Here is a 19,742-nt window from a genome sequence, read left to right on the forward strand (position 1 = left end):
GTCAGGATCTGGACCTTTGCGGCTCAAATCCAAGAATTTTTGTGTCTTTGTGAACGGCTGATATTTTTATTTTTTTGTGAATATGGCTGAACAATGTGAATCCACTATACTTTATAAACCAAGCGCATTTCAACAGGAAGCAAGCAGGGGCTTCCGAGATAGCGAATAAATGGCTTCAGTTCGTTCTAACAGCAAAATATCTTTTTCGGGGTCTTATCAGAATCCGTAATTGCTAATTCTGGAGGTGGAATCAGTTTATACCAGGAATTTATGTGAGATGACAACTTAGGTCTTCAAATTCAGCAAGAGATTTAGGAAAGATGATCTAATTCTAAGCCTAAAGTATATGTAGGGTGGAGGCCTCACGGGATCTCACGTCACTGTGATAGGACAAAGTCATCAGTGAGGTGTTAAGTGACTGAATGGGCCAGTGCGTGCTGCCACCACACCCTTGGTTCCACCTGTCACAGGGCACTGGATCAGTGTAAATCTCTGTTCCACATACATACTAACTCTGGACAGACAGTAACCAAGGTATACAAGGGCCTCCGATAAAACGCAGACACCAAAAACCAACCCTTTCACTGGCAATGAACTGTTCCCATGTTCAATGCATGAAGAGAGACAAGCCTTTCGTCTCCACACGCACACCCAGGTTAAATTACATAACCTTTTTGTGCCCTAGTTTTCTCGGCTTTCGAATGAAGATGATGATGATAATAGTGCCTATCCTCACAGGATTAAGTAAGAAGATTAAATGAGGTAATATAAGCACTTTGAAACACTGCCTGGCACATATAAAGCTCTAAGTAAGCACCTGCATATTATTATTTTGTTATCACTACCTAGTAAACTAGCAAGTTATGAAATTAATATATCAAAAAATAACATTCCTATATAAAAGATGTTTGAAAATAAGGTAAAAGATCCAATTCATATGGGACCACAGAAGACAGATATGGCAACTGCAGTACCTATATGAAGAAAATAAAGGTTTTGAAGGTCATAAAGATTTAGGTAAATAAAAAGACATTCTATATTCCTGAATTTCAAGTTTCAATATTATAGAGCTGTCAATTTTTTTAGAGATTTTATCTATTTATTTGAGAGAGAAAGTGAGCAGGGTGAGGGGCAGAGGGAGAAGCAGACTCCCTGCTGAGCAGGGAGCCCAATATGGGACTCGATCCCAGGACCCTGGGATCATGACCTGAGCCGAAGGCAGATGCTTAACCGACTGAGCCACCTAGGAGCCCCGGGCTGTCAATGCCTCTTAAATTAACCTATAAATGTATTGCAAACCTAATGAAAATACCAAAATAAGTTTTGGTATTAACAAAATGATACTAAAGTTCATTTAGAAAACTGTAATAGTTAGAAAATCTCTGAAAAATAAGTGACTTAGGTGTGAGTGGAGATTATATCTGTCACACATTAAAATATAGCACGAATTAGGGGTGTCTGGCTGACTCAGTTGGTGAAGCATGCCACTCTTGATCTTGAGGTCATGAGTGCAAGCCCCACGTGTGGCATGGAGCTTAAAATTATTTTTTAGACTTTTTTAAAAAAAATATTTTATTTATTTGACAGAGAGAGAAAAAAAGAGCACAAGCAGTGGGGAGCGTCAGGGAGAGGGAGAGGGAGAAGCAGGCTCCCCGCTGAGCAGGGAGCCCGGGCCGGGGCTCAATCCCAGGACCCTGGGATCATGACCTGAGCCAAAGGCTGATGAGACACTTAACGAACTAGCCACCCAGGCACCCCTAAAAATTTTTTAAAATAAAATATAGCATGAATTAAAATAGGGAAAAAGACATATGAACTATAGGTCAATAAAAGAGAATTCAGAAATAGACCAAAATACAAATATAAATTTAGTCTATGATAAAGGTAGTATTTCAGACTAGACGGGGAAAGAGGGATTACCCAATGAAATCTGCACAATATCTGGCTGTTTAGGAAGAAAGCTGGATCCCTGTTAAATACTGTATCAGTCAGGGTTCACTGTAGGAAAAGAAAATCCGCAGGTATTTCAAAGAATAGAAATGAACACAGGTCCTTAAAAATCAGAGAAAAAGGGGCGCCTGGGTGGCTTGCTCGGTTAAACATCTGACTTCGGCTCAGGTCATGATCTCTGGGGTCTTGAGATTGAGCCCGGTGTTGGGTTCTGCGCTCAGCGGGGAGTCTGCTTCTCCCTCTGCCCCTCCCCCTGCTTGTTCTCGGTCTCTTTCAAATAAATAAATAAATACTTTTTTTTTTTTTAAAGATTTATTTATTTGAGAGAGCGAGAATGAGAGAGAGAGAGAGAGTACATGAGGCGGGTGAGGGTCAGAGGGCGAAGCAAACTCCCCGCCGAGCAGGGAGCCCGATGCGGGACTCGATCCAGGGACTCCAGGATCATGACCTGAGCCGAAGGCAGTCGCTTAACCAACTGAGCCACCCAGGCGCCCGGATCTTTTTTAAAAACTCAGAGAAAAAGCTGAAGGGGCAGAAACTGGGGGCCAACACAGCTTTTAGACTCGGGCTGTGTCATCTTCGGGGGCGCAGGGTACAGGAAGTCAGCGCCGTTGCAGCCACCAGCACTGCCTCAAGCCCATGCAGCAGGTGACAGACGCTGAGACACGGCGTCTAGTTGCTACAAACAACTTCAGGTGGCCGGAGCTTGCTTGTCCACTAGTACAGCATGGCAGATGGTCTCTGCCTTCCAAATCTTGACCAAACGCCAATCACCGGCAGAACCTAATCAGTTCTGAACCCTGCTTATCTTTGAGTCTGCAAAACTTCATTTTTAGCCTTTCATCCCCTCTGGTATGAGATGGGGAGGCATGGGACATAATGCCAAGGGCTAAGAGACAATACCTGGCATACACTGTCACACTAAAGTCAATTCCAGATGGATGAATTACCTGTAAAAATAAAATGAACCTATTGAAATGTTCTAGAAGAAACAATGAATTTATCGTTTTGGTTGTAAAAGGTTATTTCTAAGTACAACATATAATTCAGAAACCAAAAAGGAAAAGTGATGGGTTTATCTACATAAAAATTTAAAATGGTGGTATCTATCAACATGTTGACTCTTGGACAACATGGGTTTGAACTGCACAGGTCCACTTACACAGATTTTTTGGACAAATATAGTACAATACTGTAAATGTATTTTCTTAACATTTTTTCTCCCACTTTATTGTAAGAATATAATAAATAATACATACAACACAAAATTTGTGTTAACCGACTATGTTTTCAGTAAGGCTTCTGGTCAACAGTATGCTATTAGTAAAGTTTTTGAGGAGTAAACAGTTTCTCAACAGATTTTCGACTGCATGGTTGGGGCTGGGGGGCAGGGGTAAGCTAAACCCATGTTGTTCAAAAGTCAACTATATTTAAATGCACAAATACTCTGACCAGCTATACCATTGCTAGAAGATATTATAGAAGTATTTGTGTGTGTTTGCAAAGGTATGTACCCAAACAATGCAGCATTATATAGAAGAGCAAAACTCTGAAGATGAGTAATATATAAAATTATGAGGCCACTATGAGGCCAGGTAAAAGGAGAGATTTGAAATGAACACATTCCCTTTGTGTAACGCATGTGCAGACATATCCTTTTATTATCCAACCTTATACAAATATTACATTGTTTTTATAAAAAGTCAACAGGGGCTATCTTGGTGGGAAGATTATGGTGCATTCTTTTTCTTTTTTGTAACTCTCTGATTTAGAACTTTTAAACTTCCCAACTTCCCCTTCCTCCCCTGCCCCCAAAAAGATAACTTTTGTAACTATACATTTATTTTCTCTTAGAATATTCACACTTATTTTTGGTTTTCTACTTTAAACATACATGATTTTGAAATTATATAAAACTGTTCTTTAGAAGTATCTGGGAAGACAGTATACCCTGTGAAATTATTCTATTTCTATTAATGACAATGATTTTACACACAGAAGAAATTATGAATTTCAATTGAAAAACTCCACTTAGAGAAAATCATGACATACACACAGTTTTTACTTTTACAGCCTTTTCATTTAAAATCAGTTCTTTCCCAAAAAACTATACTTGAGCGTAAGACAGATAAGTATCTGCTAAGTAATTAGTATGTACGTAGGTAGTTGTGAAGAATTACCCACAATTCTAATATATTCAGTTCCAAAGGTGAAAAGTTTCCTTTTAGAAAGCATTTTAACATTTCTGCTCATCATCTACAAAGCAGCAACACCATTTAAATTATTAAAAATGGCAAACCCAATGATATGTAACCATGAAGTCCCTTAAGAAATAGATTTGAAAAATCATTATTCCATAAAATATTTACATTGTTTAAATTACATGATAGCAACCTTGTCTTGATTTATTTTAGTTGAACATGTTAATAAGAATCTCCAAAAAAAACCACAAAAAAACACATTATTCATCCTTAATAAAGGAGACTTTATCCTTGGGTTTATTTAGCATCTTTATATCATCCAAAAGCTTTCTGGGTGTTAAAATATGCGTAGAACCTGGTAGGAGAAAAGATAAAATTTCAGAGGCCAGAACTTAATTGGCTAAGTATATTGCTCTGTCCCTCAAATTTGCAAAGTGCCACAGCTTGGGGCAATTTAACAAAATTTCTACAGGACACATTCCTGGCATCTGCCTATACCACAGTATTTCAGGCCCTCCTCTTCATTGCACAGCACGCTCAGTAAACCACTGCTAGTACTTTGTCTACTCTGTGCAATACATTGATACGCTGACGATCAAAACTGGACGCTACTATCCCTGTGGCAGAACAGAAGAATCGCTGCTCAGTCACAGGATCATTAAGCTGTGCTGCAGATCTACAGCTGGTGTACAAATGTTGCATTCCATAAAGGAGGAGAGTTTCCGTATCAGTGGCTTTGACTGAAGTTCTTAAAACTAAATTCCATATAGGACTTGCCAATGTCAGGTTCACATCCACAAAAACATTCAAAGTACTTCTGTAGTCGAAATGTATTTATGTCTCAAAAATTATTTAATAATAAGGGCAAGTCTGGAATATAATATTTTAAAGGACATTTTTAATAATATCTAAATAATAAAATATTTTGAAGCTTATTCCCTCAAAATCAGAATCTTTAAAAATCAAATTATCAAAAAAGTCAACCAGGAAAAAACTCTAGTACATCAGATAAAACACACTATGATTAGTAAGTTTTTTTGCACTCAACAATTTAGACCTACATGTAACTTTCAACATAAAGTTTTGCATTTAGTTTGCTTAAAAAAAATTGAAAAGAGGAAAACATGTCTTACCAATAATAACTTCACAGGATTTATGTGCCTGAGAAACTTCATAAGCACAACGCATTTCAGAGTATGTAATTCCTCCGATTACAAAAACAATCAGCTTTGACCCATTTTTTCGGTCCTCTAAGTAATTAGTTCTGGGTTTCTGGCGAGCACTAAAAAATAAACATACACAAACATGTTAAAAACATTTCCAAAGCCATAGTGCTTGTAGAGTTTTTAAAAAGCCTAACTCAAGCAAACTCAAATCTGGCAGCAATTACCCTGATTTTATGGAAAGGACTTAACTATGGTATGACTGGAGAACCAAGACAGGTTAGGTAGGACAGCCCCACTTCAAGTTTAATTTTGATCTAATAGAGAGTTTGGACAAATCACTCATAACCTAGTTCAGCACTTTTACTCTATATACCTGAAAAGTCTATGACTTACCATTTTTTTAAAGATTTATTTTAGAGAGATGAGTGTGTAAGGGGGAGGAGTAGAGGGAGGGGGAGAAAGAAACTCAAGCAGACTCCATGCTGAGCACAGAGCCCGACATGGGGCTTGATCCCAGGACCCTGAGATCATGACCTGAGCCAAAACCAAGAGTCAGACGCTTAACGGAGGCACCCAGGTGCCCCAAAAGTCTATGACTTTCTGAAGTCTTTAAAACCCTCTTGTTTCAGTGTCACTCCCATTTTTTTAACTTCAGAAAGTCATAGACTTCTCAAGTATGTTATTTCTTCATATGAAATAAAAGAGTGTCAGCTCTATTTTATAGGTACAGGGAGAGAAGCACCGGATTTGGAGCTGATGTGGTACCAGGATATCCCATGCTGAAACTCACTGAGGTAGGACGGTAGGAGGTACTGAAGACATATGTGCATTCCTGTGTTCACTGCAGCATTATTCACAATAGCCAAAACACGGACAACATTTAAATGTCCATTGGTGGAGAGATGGATAAAGAAAATGTAGTGTATATATGCAGTGGAATATTATTCAGCCTTTAAAAAAAAAAGAAGGAAAGGGGTGCCTGGGTGGCTCAGTCAGTTTAACGTCTGCTTACGGCTCAGGTCATGATCTCAGGGCCCTGGAACTGAGCCCTGAGGTGGGCTCCCTGCTCAGTGGGGAATCTGCTTTCCCCTCTCCCTCTACCCCTCCCCCTCCCCTGTGCTTGCACGCTCTCTCAAATAAATAAATAAAATCTTTTAAAAAAATAAAAATTAAATAAAAATTTAAAAAAGAAGGAAATTCTGCTAAGTGCAACAACATGGATGAACCTGAAGGACATTATGCTAAGTGAAATTACATTGGACTCAGGAAGACAAACACTGCATGATCTTACTTCTATGTGGCATCTGAAACAGTCAAATTCATAAGGCAGAGAATAGAATGTTGGTTGCCAGGGGCTGGGCGGGGAGGGGAAATGAGGTAGTGTTGGTCAAAGGACACAAAGTTTCAGTTATACAAGATGAATTAATTCTGGAGATCTAATGTACTGCATGGTGACTACAGTTACCAAAAATTATATCGTATGCTTGAAATCTGCTAAAAGAGTAGATCTTAAATTATTAAATTAAGCCTTCTCACCACACACACACAGAAGAAAGAAAATGGTAAGTTTGTGGAGGTGATGGATATATTAATTAGCTTGTGATGATCATTTTACAATGTACATGTATCAAAACACCAAGTTGTAGATCTTAAACATATACATATAGTGCTATTAAGTCAATTATACCTCAATAAAGCTGTTAAAAAAGAGACCTGGTTACAACTCTGATTCTGCTTCTTTCTAATTCAGTAAGACTTTCGGCAAGTTACTGAACCTCTCTCTAATAGTCAAGGGTTGTTTTCAGGATTAAATGAAATAATGCAGAGGATACACGAAGCATGGAATCTGGTACCAAGGAAGCACTCAATAAATAATAGCTAATGTTTCTATCATTTCCTCCCCCAGATGCTCTAGATCAGCATTGTCTAATACAGCAGCCACTAGCTACATGAGGCTATTTAAATTTAAATTAATTAAAATTAAAAACGCAGTCACACTAGCCACATATCAAGTGCTCAACAGCTCCACGTGGCTACTGACTCATATTGGAGAGGGCAGATACATGACATTTCCATTACTGAAAGAAAGTTCTATGGGGTAGCACTGCTCAAGATCATAGGGAATCACTTTTTTTGATCTCACAGTCGACTGGTAAAAAATTTTGAGCTTTTATGTGAAAAGTAAATATTTCAAAATAAAAATTTATGTACTTCTATTAAAAATATATATTAGTTTATAAATTAGATATGTATACTGGTGTCTATTAATAAAGTTTAATTTCTCCCTTTTTCAGGTAAAAATAAATATCCCCCCCCAAATCATCTTGTTACCCATTTTGGAAACCATGTTCTTTCTAGAGGACCTCTAAGACCCTGAAATGTAGGATCCCATGGTAAACTTTTAATAATGTTCTTGTCTAGATAATCTCCATCTGCCATCTTAAGAAATGATGAGGGAGTAAACAATAGGAAGAAAGTAAAGAGAATCAGTAACTGGTTTTGAAAGATGAAACAGGAATAAGATACACTCATGATTCCCATATAAAACAAATCAAGGAGATTCTAAAAGTGCAATTTTGGTTTAAAAACTATTTCAAGGGGGCACCTAGGTGGCCCAGATGGTTGAGTATCCAACTCGATTTCGGCTCAGGTCATGATCTCAGGGTTACGAGATCAAGCCCTGTGTCAGCTCTGTGCTCAGTGGGGAGTCTGCTTGAGATTCTTTCCCTCTGCCTCTATCCCCGCTCTTGCACACACACACTCTCTTTCTCTAAAATAAATAAATCTTAAAAAAAAATTTTTTTTCAAAAGAAAAACAGAAGAGAAATAGAGTAAGAACAACAAAAAAAAGGATAATACTGCTTAAACAATTATGTGACTAACAATTTTTAAATTTCTGAATAGCAATTTTAGGACAATGGGATTATATTTAATTTGTTTCACATACATGTATAAGATGTTGTGCTAGTGTTTTACATTCTGATAGATATAAAAATAATAATTAAAGCCCTAGATTCTGAAAATCTCACTCTAGAAAGCACCTAGAAGCTTTGGTTAAAATAAGAGTGAACTTTTTTTCACTCTTTATTTATTTAAAAATTTTTTAAAATTTAAATTCAATTAATTAACATATAATGTATTATTTGTTTGGGGTATAGGTCTGTGATTCATCAGTCTTACATAATACCCAGTGCTCATTACAACACATACCCTCCCCAATGTCCATCATCCAGTTACCCCAACCTTCCACCCCTGTCCCCTCCAGCAACCCTCCATTTGTTTCCTATGCTTAAGAGTCTCTTATGGTTTGTCTCCCTCTCTGGTTTCATCTTGTTTCATTTTTAAGAGTGAACTTCTTTTTAAAAGCACAGTGAAAGTAAACAAATAAGAGAAATCTCCAAAGGCTAGCAATAAAGAGGAAGCTAAAAACTAGAGTGGTAAACTGAGTTGAGGCTTGGTCTGCCTTGTGGAGAGTTAGTCTAATCTTAGCAAACAAGACTTGGGTGTTTACCCATTTAATGAAGCCTTGGTACTGTGCAAAGTAGGGAGGGACTGGGAGTTGACACCCCTGCATAAGGTAGGGCACTCATTTTTTTATGATAAAGTACATTTTCATACTGCTTCCTTGGACTCATTTAAAATAGGTTGCAGTTAAAGAAACACTGCCTTTTAAGTGACTATGCCTCCAGGAGAGTTGCCAGTATAAGAGTTCCTTCTGTACCATTTCAATTATTAGTCTGCAATATCATACTGACAATTTCAATTGATAGGTTTTACCTTACAGCTCCTGAGCCATTCCATACTGCTGGATACTGGGAACAATATGGCCATTCTTTTGAATCTAATCTATTATCAATGGCATCCTAGGGAAGAAAAGAATTAACACCATTAAAAAAATGTACATTCTAGGATTTTTAAAATTTGTATATTTTGCATAAGACTCAAAACTTGTGTTTACAATTAAGGAGCCTAAGCTATGTAAATATTTAATAAAATAAGGTTAGCCCTCTCTCTGAAACTTATAAAACTTCACTTGCTTCAAAAATTAATGCAATCCCTTACTTTCTTATTAAACCAATATTTACTGAATGTCTACATTTCTTCATTTGGAGGGTCTCCATATTGGTTTAAGGACTGCAGAGACCTTAATCTCTAGAGTGCTCAGGGTTTCTAAATACCCATCCTAGTCCTGACATACCTCTTAGGCTATTGGAGAGTTCACCTTGCCCTTCATTGCAGTGGCTCTAAAATAGGATTTGCATCCCTGACCTAGGGGTAATCAAAACAATCCAATGGGATGAGAGAAGTTTTCCTTTTTGTTTAAAAAAATTTTCTATTTTAGGGTTACATTTTATGATATACTTATGTGTACAGGATGTGCTATATATAAAGATTATGCTTCCCCAGTACAGTAATACACAGTTTGTAAATAATCATATACTACAAGCTCACGTTCACAATTTTTATGGTTAAGTACGCATGATTAAAACAGTTTGGAGACCACTGCTTTACAGCACAGTAGTATAAAAGGTATTAATAAGTGGGCCTAAGGAATGAGCACAAGGTACTTAGTAGTAGTAGTCCAAGAATATTTCATTAAAACTGTAAGAAGCAAAGAAATCAAGTTTCAGGAGAAATCCTGAAGGCCGTGGAATGCCACTGGGCCAAAACTGGATTTTCTTTTTTTAAAATTAATATGCAAATCCTTGTTACAGGGTTCAGGAAGTCAATTCTTATTTTAAAAGTACTATCCAAGAAAGACTACTTAGCTATATCCTTGTTATGGGTAGGGAAAAAAATCTTATGTTGTAGAAAACAAAGTCTAGATTCTTTAAACTTTTCATCTATGATTAAGAATGTGTGAATGACATAAAATTAGCCAAGCAAAACAGGAAAATCATAAATTGCACACATTTAGCTCCCAAAGCAAAGCAGAAAAGGGTTTAAGTCAAAGGAAAACTGGAATAAATGAAACTATATTATTATAATTGAAGAACCAATGTCATGATTTTATTGCTCATAATACAATTTTTACAGTTCATTTTCTAATTTCCCATAATTGAATATTAATTTCTAAAAGCAAACAGTACTAAGGGCATAAACCATCTGTTGGACAGAATAGCAAACTATAGTTTACAATTTACAATTTAATAACACAAATACTTTTCCAAGAATACTGGAGTCTAACACTTTCTAACAGTGGTCATATGCAAATGTTGTTTTGTTGAACTTTCATTCAAATAAATTATACTTCTGCTACATATAGTTATTTAAAACAAGTTTTTTTTTTCCCATAAGGCAGTTATGTATGCTTACTTTCATTTATTTTGAGGCAGTCAGTGTGTAAGTTTATTTGAGACCTACACGGAATGAATCTTCAAATTTCCTTTCTGCCTTTGACCCCTGATACAGCCTTCTTTTGTGAACCCTCCCAGTACTGCATACATTCCTGACCAATAGATATGCTCAGACTGACAGATAAACATACAGAAAGTAAAGAATACTCTACAGAAAGGCACTTAAGGTTTAAGTAAAATTTAATGAAATTTACCTCCAAAATATCTTTGATAAAAGGTGTCCATCGAGAGAGTTGAAAAGTTTCTTCTGTAGACCTATCCTTTCTTAATGGTTTGCTTTGTTGAGACTAATACAAATAGAGGAAAAAAATTTAAAACCTGTAATTTTATTTAGTAAGATTCTCTTATTACATTTTCTTTAAAAAATATTTAAATTACAGCAAATACTATGTTGTATTTGACTTAAAACTAAGAGTGGAGGGGGCACCTGGGTGGCTCAGTCAGTTAAGTGTCTACTTTCGGCTCAGATCATGATCTCAGGGTCCTAGGATCAAGCCCCATGTTGGGCTCCCTGCTCAGTGGAGAGTCTGCTTCTCCCTCTTTCCCTGTCCCCTCACTCATGCTTCCTCTTTATCTCAAATAAATAAATAAAATCTTAAAAAAAAACCCAAAAAACAAAAAACTAAGAGTGGAAATGCTTACTCAAAAAATCTGAATAGATGGGGTCACATAAATTCACCATATTTTGTGCTCGAATGATAAAATGTATAACAGTATTAGAAAATATATTTACTCAAAAGTGCTATAAAACTTGATGGGAAAGAGAGATTCTAAAGAGTTCTTTCAAAATTTGCTATACAGGGAATCATAGAGAAAAGCATAAAGAGCAAATTACAACAGAAGATATAAGATATAAATTCACTAGAAAAATGTATTTGTCCAAATTACTCATTTATGGAAAAGAAAACAAAATTAAAAATTTTTTACTTACCAAATCTATACAGTGAAATTAAGAAGACTATGTGGATTCCCATATAAGAAAACATATTTAATGCAAACAACCACATACGTACAGATACGAATATATACTGAATGTAAGATTTCTTACTGGGGGGACAATGGGAACACCAAGGTAACTCCAGTTACGGATCATGTCGCTGTCATTTTCTATCTTTACATTCTGGATCAACCTGTCCAAATTTTCTTCTGTAGTTCCTTAGATAAAAATACGAGTGCACAGTCACACAATTGCTACCACAATCATGTATAGGTTTCAGGTTGTACCCATGAATAAAGCTTATTAAAGAAAAAGCAAATGTTTAATTATATACCCTTCGGGTCTTCTCCCAATGTCCTGTTTTTCCTCACATTCCTTACATTCTTACCCAACGTCAGCTACTACCTTTGAATTTTCTAAGACTCTCTTATGATCAATAGTAAATTACTTATTATACAGTGATTTTAGAACTGAGGGTTTTAATATATTGATGAAAATAAAGTCTCTATTACCATTAATACTGAAGATGTAAAGTAGAATCGCTCTTATTTTATCATAATTATCATGATTTTTGTTGAGTAGAACTGGAAGAAGTACTCGCATAGAATCTTTCACCTTCTGTCCTTCTGCATCAGTTCCAAGTGCCAGGTCCTTAATGACAATTAAATATAGTCAGTGGCCTATAATCCAAATTCACTTTTCAGTTAAAAGTATCTTAAATCCTGGGGCGTCTGGCTGGCTCAGTCAGTACAGCATGTGACTCTTGATCTCAGGGTCGTAAATTCAAGCCCCACGTTGGGTGTAGAGATTACTTAAAAATAAAATCTTTAAGGGCGCCTGGGTGGCTCAGTTGGTTGAGCGACTGCCTTCGGCTCAGGTCATGATCCTGGAGTCCCTGGATCGAGTCCCACGTCGGGCTCCCTGCTCGGCAGGGAGTCTGCTTCTCCCTCTGACCCTCCCCCCTCTCATGTGCTCTCTCTCTCAAATAAATAAATAAAATCTTTAAAAATAAATAAATAAAATAAAATCTTTAAAAAAATACCTTAAATCTTGCCAAATTTTAATGTAACACTGATGATACTTCAAATGTAGGCATCAATTGTAAACTACCGATTGTACAAAATATAAAAAGTCAAAAAATAATTCAGAGAGAAAATCATTAACCTAAACCTATGCTAATATGGTAGCCCTGAGCTACATGTGGCTAATGAGCACTTGAAATGTGGCTAGCCTGAATTAAGATGTGCTTATAAGTGAAAACACCAGATTTCTTGAAGACTTGGTGTGAAAAAGGAATGTAAATTAGGGCACAGGGGTGGCTCAGTCATTAAGCGTCTGCCTTCAGCTCAGGTCATGATCCCAGGGTTCTGGGATCGAGCCCCCCATCGGGCTCCCTGCTCAGCGGGAAGCCTGCTTCTCCCTCTCCCACTCCCCCTGCTTGTGTTCCTGCTCTCGTTACCTCTCGCTCTGTCAAATAAATAAATAAAATCTTGAAAAAAAAAAGGAATGTAAATTATTTCACTAACAATTTTTATATTGATTACATGTTGAAATGCTAAGGTTTTGAAAGCATTAAGTCAAATGTATTATTAAAATTAACCACCTTTGTTTCTTTTTACCTTTTTATGTGACTACAATTGACCCTTGAGTAGCACAGGTTTGAAGTGTGTGGATCCACTTATACATGGATTTTTTTCAATAAATACAGCACAGTACTTTAAATGTATTTTCTCTTCCTTATGATTTTTTTTAGAAACATTTCATTTTCTCTAGCTTACATTACTATAAGAATATAGTATAATACATATAACATACAAAATGTGTGTTAATCAACTGTTTATGTTATCAGTAAGGCTTCTGGTCAACAGAAGGTTATTAGTGTGGGGGAGTCAAAAGTTAGACATGGATATTTTACTGTGGGGGGGTCAGTACCCCGATCCTTGTTCAAGAGTCAGCTATACTGTAATATTTAAAATTACATATGGCTTGGGGTGCCTAGGTGGCTCAGTTGGTTAAGCTTCAGACTCTTGATCTGGGCTCAGGTCATGGTCTCAAGGTCATGGGATTGAGACCCTATAGCTTAAGATTCTCTCTCCCTCTCCCTCTGCCCTTCCCCTGCTCAAACTCTCTTGCTCTCTGTCTCAAAATAAATAAATAAATAAAACTACATAGGGCTTGCATTCTATTTCTCTTACCACTGGTCTAAACATTTATGACATTACGGGGTGGGGGGGGGGCTCTAAAACAAGTTAAATGTGCCAATGCAGTATGCTGCAGGATGCTGCATTAAATGTTGCACCTACTCAGAAAGGCCTGATGATAGAGCTACTCTGAAATAATGTTCCAAACACTAAAATTACCACATTTAACCAAATATGTACAATCACAGATTAGGAGGGACGGCTTATTATGATACGATAGCTACCTGATAATGTTGGTGGGAAGTGATGTATTTATTTTTATTTCTTAAGTAAGCTCCATGCTCAGTGTGGAGCCCAACATGGGGCTTGAACTTGACCCTGCAGAGATCAAGACCTGAGCTGAGATAAAAAGTCAGATGCTTAACTGACTGAGCCACCCAGGTGCTCTGGGAGTTATATATTTAAATACTGCCTAGTTGAGCCCCCTTCTAAGAGAGATTCTGCGATTTAGTGCACCTTACAAAGTTCAATCCGAAAATTTATGATGATATAGTACTTCTTACTCTGCACATACCTGTTCACTTTTGCAGAGCTTTTCTATATTAGGCTTGAATTTATTCATGCAATCTTCTGCTAAGTTAAGATGGACAACTTGCTGAAAAACAAAAGAAATCAATCGCTTAAATCATTTTAATTTCTTTTTGTGCAACTGATAGTATTAAACTTGTGAGATAGGCCTGAAGGAAATTATGAGCTGAGGTGGAAAGGAGGTACCATGTAAAGCAAGGAAAGTAGCTCAAGAAAAAGGAAAAAGTGAGAATTAACATGGTCTACAGGGAATAATCAACAGACAGCAAAAAATAGAAGGGCTGAATATATGTTTAAGAGTACTGAAAAAGGTTAGAAAAATAAAAAGCTAAGTCCTGAAAGTCCAGCAGAAAAAAGTTTTTGGATTTATATTATTGGTTCTTTTTTTTTTTTTTTAAAGATTTTATTTATATTTGACAGAGAGACACAGCAAGGGAGGGAACACAAGCGGGGGGGTGGGGGAGGGAGAAGCAGGCTTCCTGCAGAGCAGGGAGCCTGATGTGGGGCTCGATCCCAGGACCCCGGGATCATGACCTGAGCTGAAGGCAGACGCTTAACGACTGAGCCACCCAGGCGCCCCTATTATTGGTTCTTGATTAGGGTGCTGTACGATAAAAAATGAGTTAAGACTATTTAGATAATGACTCATAGGAAAGACTGATACAGCAAAAAGAACAGTTTACCTGCCAACACGCTTAACTGCTCTTAACTACTAAGATGTAACTATTAAAGAACCAAGTAGAATAACAACTGCTGGTTAATACAATGTTGAATTTTCTTATTAAGTTGATAAATACAAAATTCTCTGGCTATTGAAGACAAAGATATAAAAAGCTAACGCTGGATTTGGATGAATCTAGATTACATACAGAGAACACTATTGAGAAGCTTAGATTTTTGGAATATTTCTCAGACCTAGAGTAAAATTTTAGAGGATAACTAACACCAAGTATTCCATGACACCCACTACTAAACCTCACTATAGAACTGGAAGGACTAATAAACTAAAAATGATAAAGTATCTCATATACAATACTGCTTACCTTAGTAATCTGTTTACGGAAATGAGGCATCTTTTTCATCAATTGGGCAAGAGCACTAAGCGATGTCTAGAAAAAAAAGTCAAACATTTTTAAAGCAAACTTATAATTCAGGTATTCTATATAACAATTTTTGTAGTTTCTTATTTTTTTAAAGATTTATTTTATTTATTTGAGAGAGCACATGCGAGTGCATGCCCAGAGGTGGGGGGCAGAGGGAGAGTCTTAAGCAGATTCCATGCTGAGTGTGGAGCGCGAAGTAGGGCTCAATCTCATGACCCTGAGATCACGACCTGAGCTAAAACCAAGAATCGGACGCTTAATTGACTGTGTCACCCAGGCGCCCCTCTATATAACAATTTTTTAAATCCTGTAGTTTTATTGCTAGTTTTCTAAATATTTGGCAAATTAAAAAAAAATAAATCCAAGAGACTTTCAGTTTCAGTCACAATAAAGTAGCCGATATCAAAATTATTCTCCCCCCATAAACAAAAACAGAACTGGACAAAATAAATAAGCCAACAGTTCTCAGGCAATGGATAAGAAAAAGAGCTCACAGCTAAGATACTTGAGCAAAAGAAAGCACAGGTGATCCTTGCACTCACCCTGGCTTTTCCCTGGGACACTTTCCAAAACACAGTGAAAGGAAGTAGAATTCAAGTAAAAAGCACTAGTCTCTCTGGGCAGAGGAAAAAGAGATCAGAGTTTGGGGCTGGTGAGGTAGGGTCTGGGGGGCAAGGTGCTAGAGAGAAAGAGCCAGTCAGTCGCAACATAATTCAAAGATAAAACTCAAAGAGGTATTGCCTTTGGATCCCTGGCTGCGTGTGTAAAGGGCAAAACTCTTAAAGGCCTAGCATGGAACAACTGCTGGGTGGCTAAATGCTAGACAGAGATTTCAGAGGGGTCTTAGTGCTAAGAAAATACTGGTATTCTTTGATCCAAAGAAGAGAGTGCCAAGTGAATATCCCAGACATTCAGTACTAGGACTGTCTTTGGACCAAGTGCAAAAGGAAAATACACTCACCATAACAACACCTGGCATGAAGTCTCAACAGAATTAAGGTTATTTATCAGCAAATTAAATGCCTGCCAGAACAGAAATCAATACTCTTTGCAGAGAGAACATCATCTAGTGCCTCTGCAATATGTTATCTGCGATGTCTAACATACACTAAAATATTACTGGTCATGTAAGACAGAAAAAAGTGGTCAATACCAAAGTTATAAAATAAGTCAATAAACGCAGACCCAAGACAAAGAAGATGTGGTATATATACACAACGGAATATTATTCAGACATAAAAAAGAATGACATCTTGCCATTTGCAACAACATGGATGGATCCAGAGAGTCTAATGCTAGTGAAATAAGTCAGTCAGAAAAAGACAAATACCATATGGATTTCACTCATGTGGAATCTAAGAAACAAAACAAATGAACAGAGAATAAAAGAGACAAACCAAAAAGCAGACTCTTAACTACAGGGAACAAACTGATGGTTACAAAAGGGTAGGTGGGTAGGGGGATGGGTGAAATAGGTGATGGGGATTAAGAATGTACTTATCATGACGAACACTGAGTAATGTATGGAACTGTCGACTCACTATATTTTATACCTGAAACTAATATAACACTGTATGTTAACTATACTGGAATTAAAAAAAAAAAAAGAGGTTGACCCAAGACAATCTAGATGTTGGAAGTTAACAGACAAGAAATTAAAAAATAACACATTTATGTTAAAGAAAACAGGGAAAGATGGAATACATGGATAAAAAGATACAGTATTTTAACAGAAAATTAGAATTTATTTTAAAACTTCAATGTCTTAGAACTAAATGCAATATTAGAAATTAAAAATACAAAAAAAAAAGATAAAGAAATTAAAAATACAGTGATTCTCCTACATTGCTGGTGGGACTGTAATATGGTATAGCCACAACAGTATGGAATTTTTTTATAAAGTTAAACATACATTTTACTATATAATCCAGCAATCCTTTTTTTTTTCCAAAGATTTTATCAATTTATTTGAGAGACAGAGAGAGCACACAAGCGAAGGGAAGAGGTAGAGAGAGAAGGAGGCTCCTCGCTGAGCAGGGAGCCCAACGTGGGGCTCGATCCCAGGGTTCCGTGATTATGGCCTGAGCTGAAGGCAGACGCTTAACAGACTGAGCCACCCAAGTGCCCTCCAGCAATCCCACTCTTAATTATTTACCCAAGTGAATGAAAACATCTGTTTACACACAACCTGAATGTTTTATAGTGGCTTTATTCATAATTGCCAACAACCTGAAAAAAAAGTATTCAGCAACTGAGCCACCCAGGCGCCCCCAAAAATAACATCTTAAGTTTATAAACACATGTTGAGTAAAATATATAACAACAATAGCACAAAAGATGAAGGGGGTAAATGCAGCTAAACTGTTATAAGGTTGAATTATTCAGGACATGGAAAATTATAGTCTACTTTAAGGTAGACTATAATAATGATACATTTTGGGGTGCCTGGGTGGCTCAGTTGGTTGAGCACCTGACTCTATTTTAGCTTAGGTCATGATCTCAAGGTTGTGAGATCAAGCCCCGAGTTGGGCTCCTCGAGCTCAGTGCAGAGTCTGCTTGAGATTCTTCCTCTCCTTCTGCCCCTCCCCCGCTTGCACATGCCTCTAAATAAATAAAGTCTTAAAAAAAGAAAAAAGGAATATTACAGGGACTTATTTCTCATAAACCTGGAATCAAATATCCTAAGCAAAATATTAGCAAAGAGATTCAGTGATATAGGAAAAGGATAATGCATCAAGACCAGTGCAACTTATTCTGGGAATGTATGGTTGGTTTGTTATCATATTAACAGAAAAAAGGAGAAAAAAAATAATTTCAATAGATGCATGTGATGAAATCCAACACCTATTCTGATTACAAAAACCAAAACCACAACCTGTTTTGCAAATTAAGAATAGAAGGGGTAATCCAGATAAAGGATGTATCAAGGGGCGCCTGGGTGGCTCAGTCAGTTGAGCATCCAACTCTTGATTTCGGTTCACATCATGATCTCAGGGTCATGTGATGGAGCCCTGCACTGGGCTCCACTCTGGGTGTGGAGCCTACTTGGGATTCTCTCTCTCCCTTGCCCTCTGCCTACCCCGCCCACCCTTGTGCTCTCTCTCTCTCTCTCAGAAAAAAAAGAAAAAGAAAAAAAAGGATGTATCTAAAATAACCTAAGTCTAACACAACACTCAATGGTATAATATCAAACATGTTTCTCCTGGGGGAATGTGACAAGGATATCCTCTATCATCAATTCTATTCTACATTATAGAGCTAGGAAATATTAACTACTAAGAAAACTATTTTAAAATGTATAAAGATTGGAAAGGATCAGGCTAAATTTTCTTTATTCACAGATGATATTATTGTGTAATATTTTGGAATGATGGAAATGTTCTCTATCTTGATTTAGGTGGTGGTTCCAAATATATATATAAAATACTTACTCAGTACTCACTTAAGATTTGTGCACTTAGGTAAATTACACCTTGAAATAAAAAAAATCTAGCAAAAATGCACTGATGACATTGGCTAAATGGCTTTTTAAAAATAAACTCAATGAAGCAAGAGAGACAAAATTGTTGGGACTAGATAATGGGTACATGGGAGTTCATTTTCTCTACTTTTGTGTATGTTATAAATTTCCCAAAATGGAATATTAAAAAGATAAAATAAAAATTTTAACACATTTTAAAATTCACCATCATTATTTTGAGTGTTAAATAAAAGTCTTACCTTTCCTTCTGTTGCTTTCTTTGTTGATGAAATTTCCTTCATTAGTTTGGGAATTTCCCTGTCAAATTTAAGAAAATTCTTTAGGTTTCTGAGGTGTTACTCTTTACAGAAATATTCTAAGATTATAAAATTTACTTTCATGTACTTAGTGCTTAAAAAATATGGAATAAAAATTAAAATGGGTTCACATACTCTAATACAACTGCAATATGCCGATGTCGAATTCTGACCCAGAGGTCATCATCTTCTTCAAGGATTGCCTCCTTTTCTTTCCCATCTGTTTTGTATCTACAAGTAGACAGAAATATAAATCTTTTGGATTATCCCCCACCAAAAGTAGAAGAAACATTTTTACAATCAATAATTTTAAGACACAACTCAAGAAATTAAACAATACATACATTCAACCCAGTATTTTAGGATGATAATGAATACCTACTTTGATTAAGGCATACTGCTTGCTATCCTTACATTAAAAATCAAAGTGCTATGTCTACCAAGACGTTTTTGCTTTCAAATGTTAGGGTTTAGCTCAGCAAAATGTTATTTTATGGAACAAAAATTCAACATTCTACAATC

At 36.6% G+C, this 19,742-nt stretch overlaps 1 protein-coding gene across 13 annotated transcripts in view; it reads right to left on the reverse strand.

Moving 5' to 3' along the window:
* The window catches only part of STXBP3 (syntaxin binding protein 3), an 86,265-nt gene that overhangs the window by 24,455 nt on the left and 42,068 nt on the right, over positions 1-19,742 (reverse strand). For 7 of the 13 annotated variants that reach the window (XR_010410802.1, XR_010410801.1, XR_010410800.1 and 4 more), the window contains exons 10-19: positions 19,356-19,451; positions 19,164-19,221; positions 15,384-15,449; positions 14,327-14,407; positions 12,124-12,262; positions 11,723-11,829; positions 10,869-10,961; positions 9,095-9,180; positions 5,285-5,433; positions 2,854-2,900 (exon numbers count right to left, since the gene is read on the reverse strand). Coding sequence is in view for 6 of the 13 variants with exons in the window: in XM_045897071.3 (XP_045753027.1) it covers positions 4,412-4,506; positions 5,285-5,433; positions 9,095-9,180; positions 10,869-10,961; positions 11,723-11,829; positions 12,124-12,262; positions 14,327-14,407; positions 15,384-15,449; positions 19,164-19,221; positions 19,356-19,451 (970 nt within the window). In the remaining 7 variants the exon portion in view is untranslated. Of the gene's footprint in view, positions 1-2,853; positions 2,901-3,578; positions 4,507-5,284; positions 5,434-9,094; positions 9,181-10,868; positions 10,962-11,722; positions 11,830-12,123; positions 12,263-14,326; positions 14,408-15,383; positions 15,450-19,163; positions 19,222-19,355; positions 19,452-19,742 lie in introns of those variants that run through there. The other 6 variants (XM_045897071.3, XM_064588721.1, XM_045897066.3 and 3 more) reach the window with 3 other exon arrangements.

This window comes from Mirounga angustirostris, unplaced genomic scaffold, assembly GCF_029215605.1.
Source record: "Mirounga angustirostris isolate CCGP_5_RB_7025 unplaced genomic scaffold, mMirAng1.0.hap1 SCAF_4, whole genome shotgun sequence".
NCBI lineage: Eukaryota > Metazoa > Chordata > Mammalia > Carnivora > Phocidae > Mirounga > Mirounga angustirostris.